The 6,161-nt window shown below is 40.0% G+C and overlaps 1 protein-coding gene across 1 annotated transcript; it reads right to left on the minus strand.

The window, feature by feature from the left end:
• Positions 1-1,497: 1,497 nt before the first annotated feature.
• Positions 1,498-4,862, minus strand: six2a (SIX homeobox 2a). The gene is made up of 2 exons (XM_083897692.1): positions 4,006-4,862; positions 1,498-2,750 (listed from the first exon to the last, which is right to left on the minus strand). Exons 1-2 carry the CDS (start codon positions 4,563-4,565, stop codon positions 2,444-2,446), a joined length of 867 nt encoding a protein of 288 aa, XP_083753818.1. The 5' UTR covers positions 4,566-4,862; the 3' UTR covers positions 1,498-2,443.
• Positions 4,863-6,161: the final 1,299 nt, after the last annotated feature.

The raw sequence follows: 6,161 nt of genomic DNA on the forward strand, positions 1-6,161 counted from the left end.
AAGGTGTAATAATGTAATAACGCTTTGTGCTGTTTTTGTGTTTAGTTTTTTTTTTTTTTTTTTCCTCTGCGGCAGTTTTCTCCTCGTCAGTCGAGCGCAGCGATAAGGTGTCATCACATCAGAGTTCCCCTGTTGGAAAAGCACGTTTGAATTCCGCCCAGCTTTGTCTCTTTAATGGCCACACGCCACATGCTTCACTCTTTCACTGCAGTTGTTGTTGTTTTTTTACAAAGTACTGTAGTGAGTGTTGTTTACTCTCAGAGATGAACTTTAACCTATACTGCGATCAATATTTCCCAAAAAAAACTCAGATGTTTATGAAGAAAACTAAGAAAAAAAACAATAAAACGTGTATTATAATAAGGGCTGGGACATGTTTTTCTATCCAAACTTGGGTGCCAGTGGATTTGTATTGTCATTTTGATTTATTGTGATTGTGGGATTCAATAGTATATATAACTGCAATTTTCTATTCCTTCTTCTAACCAAAATTGAATGACAAAATTCCTAAGAGAATGACTCATGAGTCAGTGTTTTGTCTAAATTAACTGCTACATTTAGCTGCACCTTCTAATAATAAAACAAATCAAATCAGGGCAACTGGAAAATCAATGTACACTGTGTTAATGCTGTATATGGAATATAAACTAAAATACTGGGTCAAAATGGACAGAGCTTTCAAAACTACATTGACAAAGCACAAGCCTTCAAATTAACATGCTTCAAATAAAACTGAAAAATAACATCAAAACAACCCTGGATTGTATGAAACACTGGTCAACACAACTTCCAATGCTTTTGAACTCTTTCTCGGGTAGAAATATGACGAAAAACATTCTTTCAAAATCAATGCATTTCGATTTCCTCCCACCCAAAACGCTCTAATTTAAGATCTAAACTGCATTGACACATTCAGTAGGCTAAACTGCTTACTGCACATTCTTTCCTTTCTTTTCTTTTCTTTTTTTTAAGCGGGCCTTAACTTCTTGAATTTCACTTTTAACTGCACAAGCCAAGGACACGAGCCTTGTGGGGGAATAAGAGGAAACAGATAGTTCTCGTCCTTAACGCCTTCAATAGCAGCAGCAGTTATGAGTAACGATGGTAGATAATCCCGGGATATCGACCCATTCATGCGCGCGGGGAGGTTTTGTCCACACAAGAAGAACAATATCCACTTTTTCGCAGAGCTCCAGGCATGTGCGTCAAATGCTCCTCGTTTTGCGTATTTTTGTGTTTGTTGTCTTTTAAGCAACTGGTGTTCCAGTGCTCATAAACAATGGACGGGAATGATCGGTGTTAACCTGCAAAATCAAAGTAGAATAATTTAGACCTATGCTGATGATAATCTCATGTAACACTGTGAGATAAACTTCAGAAAAGTTTGCTGCACACAATCATTCAGAATCAAAGAAATCCTCAATTTTTAATCCATGTAGTTGACTTTTTTTCTCTTTTATTGTAAAGGGTATATGAAACTATAGGTGAGTCGTTTTTTTATGTTTCATCATTTATCGCAAAGTTTACATGCAGTCTCTTTCCAAATGAAAAAATGCAAATAATATTATTAATAATAATAATTATATCAACAGATTAAGATATTGCATCTCATCTCGGCTCTTATAAGACACTAGATATATCATCATCATCATCATCATCATCATACTCCACATTCCACCCCCCTGCTCACACTTTAAAAAAGGTTGTTTATGGCTCTTTTAGAAAAAAAAATATGTAAACGAACAAACAAAAACAAAAAAAAGCGATGGGGTGCCTTTAACTCAGTGCCTATACAGAGTCCGCTGATATATCTAAACCCCTAAAAATAATATAATAATAACAAGAATTAAGACATTTTATTGTATTGTTTTCGACAGTATAACATGTTGCGTTATTATTACATTCCGGTAAAATATATTTATTTTTTCTCACCTCCTTTATTAGTTTCTGTTTTTTTTTTTTTTTTTTTTTTTTAAATAACCAACCTCATCTTTCATCTTCACCACCACTGCAAAAAAAAAGTATTTTCAAAAGTATTCATCTTTCACGCTACATTGTAGTAAAATGAATAATAATAATAATAATAATAATAAAAAAATTAAATATGCCAATAGTGTAAGAAAATGGCGATTGTTTTTAAGTAAGTGCTCGACATTGTCACTTGTTCCTTGTAACAAGAATACATTTGTTGATAGTTGGAGATTCTGAGTCCACTGAAAGAGTTTCCTTCTCCTGTTGTTTTTGTAAGACTTTCAGTTGTTTTGTTTTATTTTGTCTTTTTTTAAATTGGGGCTAAATGACTTGTAACTGTGGCTGTTTTCACCACCATAGTTTCCCGCAAGTGGTTCAAGCTCGCTGAAATACTTTTCCCAAAAAAAAAAAAAAAAAAAAGAAGAAGAAGTGTGTGGGGGGGGGGTGTTCGAGTTTATTCAAGTGCCGGTTTTTAAGAGCCAAGGTCCACTAGATTAGAAGACATAGGGTTCAGTATGGTGTCGTGGTGCAATGAGTGGTGATGGTGCACCGAGTCTGCGCCGCCCGGTACCGGGATGGCGCTGGGTCCCGGCGGTGGAGCGAGGCCGTGCAAGGACTGTAAACCGGCGTTTGAGGCGAGGAGCAGAGCCGGGCTGTGAGACGTGTGATCCGGCGTCCCCAAGGGCGTTTTATCGTCATCCGAGCTGCCCAATAGAGTCTTATTTCCATTCATTGAAGAAGTCAATGGGTTGTGACTATTGCTGTTCTCGTTGTTTTCTCTGCGGAACAGAAAAACACAAAATATAGATCACACACGAGTCTGACTCAGGTCTGTATGCACGTGCAAACTGTGGACGAAACTGAAAATAAGAAGTGTATTTGTGCCCATGTCCATTAAAAAGTCATAATAAAGTCACGTGTAGTTGCCTAATTCATGTCTATGCAAATGTAGTTATTCTCTTATTATTGTTTTTAATTTGTATTTAATGTTTTTATATTGCAGAAACTATAATACACACACACACACATGTGGCTCTATAGTCCAGTGATTTATAAACGAATTCATCAGACAGGCGTGTATTTAAGGTGCAAACAATTAGTCAGTCCTTGTAATAATTAGAGGCTATCGCTCAGTTGACCGCAGCAGTGCTGAGTTACAGTGAGCGAATGACCCAAAACAATAAATCTTTGTCTGTTAAAGCTGCGTCACTGTTTACTGCAGCTTAATTAAACCACAGTGACCCTCTCTCTCTCTCTCTCTGACACCCATACACCCTACAACTATACGCGTTTTTCTCTTGTTGTTTCGGAATAAACGACGTGTTTAATTGTTGCAAACCGCGCGCACGCTGCACATGGCCAAAGTTCACGCATGTTTGCATTGAGTGAGCAGCGGCTGTTCGCAGTGGGAAGACATGATTTACGTGGAGCTTTCAGCCCGAATTAGTGGCCAGAGGGGTGAAAGAAGACACCAGGCCATGCGAGCACCTGACTGCTGCTGCAAGTCTCCAAAAACCTCTCTGCCTCCACTGACTGTGCGAGTGTGTTTCAAAAAGCAACAACAACAACAACAAATAAAGGACTTAATGAAATGTCAACTAGGCTGAAGTGAAGGAGACTGCAGATCCACCACAACTCCACACCAAGAAAAAACAGCTTTTAAACATGTTCTAAGATGTTTTAATGTGGGATGTTAAAAGTATTTTTTTAGCTCTTTGAACTTGGCGTGAAAGTCATTATTCCCTCTCATAATAAGTGTCATTTAATTACTAAATGGAGATGTATTTTTTATTATAGACTTGTAATTAGCCAGACAAAAACCTCATAAAATTTTCTGGGGAAACTTAAAATTAATCTGCATAATTATCCCAAACATAACAGACCAGGATCTATAAAGTTTCAAACATGTTTTTCCAACTAATATAATTCACAGCACTTAGAAATAAAATGCATTAAATACGCAATAAATCTCCAGATAATCAAATTACGCAATAATAGTAAACACATTATTAGAAGTTAATTCAGAAGTCTTACCTCTCCTTTGCCTCCGCTGCTCGGTCTCTCTGTCGTCTGTTTTTGAACCAGTTGCTGACCTGTGTGGTGGTCAGTCCCGTGGCCTCGGCCAGCTCTCTTTTCTCCCGCGGAGACGGATAAGGATTGTGGGTGTACCACTCCCGGAGGATGCTCCTGCTCTTCTCCTTGAAGCAGTAACTCGTCTCTTCTCCGTCCCAGATGGAGCGCGGCAGTGGGAACTTTCTCCGGACGCGGTACTTCCCCACGGCGCCGAGCGGGCGGCCTCTCAGCTTCTCCGCCTCGATGTAGTGCGCCTTGAGCCACAGCTGCTGCAGCTTCGGGTGGTTGTGCGGGGAGAACTGGTGGCTCTCCAGGATCTTGTAGAGCTCTCGGAAGTTCCCGCGGTGAAACGCGACCACGGCTTTCGCTTTGAGCACGCTCTCATTTTTGTGGAGGTGCTCGCACGCCGGGAGGGACCAGAGGAACCGGCCCAGCCGCTCGATGTTCCCTCCTTGCTGGAGGACTTCGCACACACACGCCACTTGTTCCTGCGTAAACCCAAACGTTGGGAGCATGGACATGGCGACAACGTAAACCACCGCAGATTAGATTGCGCCTTATTTCCACGTCTCCCCCACTCAGTCTCACATTAAATCAGAACGCGGTGAGTCCATAAGTGACAAAAAAGTTCCCAAAAAAAGTTTGACACTTTGCCGCGTTTTAATATCCGAAGGAATAAACTCAAGTCCATTCAGCTGCGCGAAACCCTCACGCGACAACTCCTCATGAAACTGGTGAGAAAGAGAGAAAGTTGCAGCTCCTTCCACCGTCCTCCTCCACCTTTTCTACACCGTTTCAACATAACCTTCTCCCGCAGACCGGGCTCGCTGGCTCGTTTTAATAATATTATTCTAAGCTGGCAAGACAAGCGATTATATGAACTCTGATTGGTCGGTTATTTGACCCGGGGATGGTGAGGATAAGACAATAGCCTTAGTCAAATTATTTGCCATGGTTACGCTGTCACTCAAAGTAACCTGATATGCTTTGAGGTGGCTCCCTGGCAAAGTCAACCCAATTGTTCCCCCCACGAGCGGCCCGCCTACCAATAGAAATATTGCTCAGATTTTTCGGCTCAAACTGTTTTTTTTTTCTTCCCCCCCCACCCCCTCACGTTGACAGACACCTCCGGCAGCCAAAGAGCGCAGAGCCGGAGGAGTGTGAGAAGGAGAGAGAGAGAGAGAGGTGAGGAAAGGAAAGGAGAGGAGAAGAGATCCTGCAGCTGAGGGCAGGATGGCGCCAGAGCGCACAGAGCCGCGCACAGAGCCACGCATGCTGCAGCTGCAGCGACTATGAAATTACTTCTACAGAGACTGAGACTTTAACGTCATACGTGTCACTTCTTACAGGTGAAGTGACTGTTACAGTAAAACTTCGTAAAGCCTGTCATATGACAATTAATAATAAAAAAAAATGCCGTAAAAAAGTGATTAGTTTCAACCAATGTAGCTAGATAAACTACATGCACTTTAACAGTCATGCGTATTTGTTTTTAGATTGATTTGGAATAATTAATACTGTGTATTAAAGTTCCAGTGTGTTGAATTTAGTTAAACTTATTTTCATTTGGAAGATAAGCCATAAAATAAGCATAGTTAATTACTTTTAAGTGCGCAATCACCAGATTGTATATGAAGTGTTGTTTTTCATTACCTCACACAGACAGATTAACTGAATGCTTTACATAACACACTTGGAAGGGAATAATAGTGTTTCTGCAACAGCTTCACCAATAATGTTGCTATATTGTACACACTGTGCCTTTAACTGCAGGTTGCTAAATATAAACAATATTAAATATGCAGGTAGAGTTAAAACAGAACGAGATATAGGGCGAATAAAAACTTTTAAAATTGTTTTTGTTGAGTGATTTATATATATATATATATATATATATATAAATATATATATATATATATATATATAAACAGTTATAAACAGTTGGTTATAACGCAATATTAGTAGTGCACGTGACAACAAAGGTGATGATGAATATCTAAATGAGGGCAGAGACTCCATGTGGCAAACAATCTTAAGGTGTAATGGTAAAAAGGGGGAGTTCGTGCATGTGCGCAAGTTTGTTGGACAGAGAGAAGCGAAAGAGGAGGAGGAGGAGG

This window comes from Microchirus variegatus (genome assembly GCF_963457635.1).
Source record: "Microchirus variegatus genome assembly, chromosome: 11".
Lineage (NCBI taxonomy): Eukaryota > Metazoa > Chordata > Actinopteri > Pleuronectiformes > Soleidae > Microchirus > Microchirus variegatus.

Coding starts and splice junctions, on each gene's coding strand:
- six2a (XM_083897692.1), bottom strand. CDS start 4,565: ATGTCCATGCTCCCAACGTTTGGGTTTACGCAGGAACAAGTGGCGTGT. Junction 2,751..4,005: donor GCAGCGGAGGCAAAGGAGAG/GTAAGACTTCTG, acceptor TCTGTTCCGCAG/AGAAAACAACGAGAACAGCA.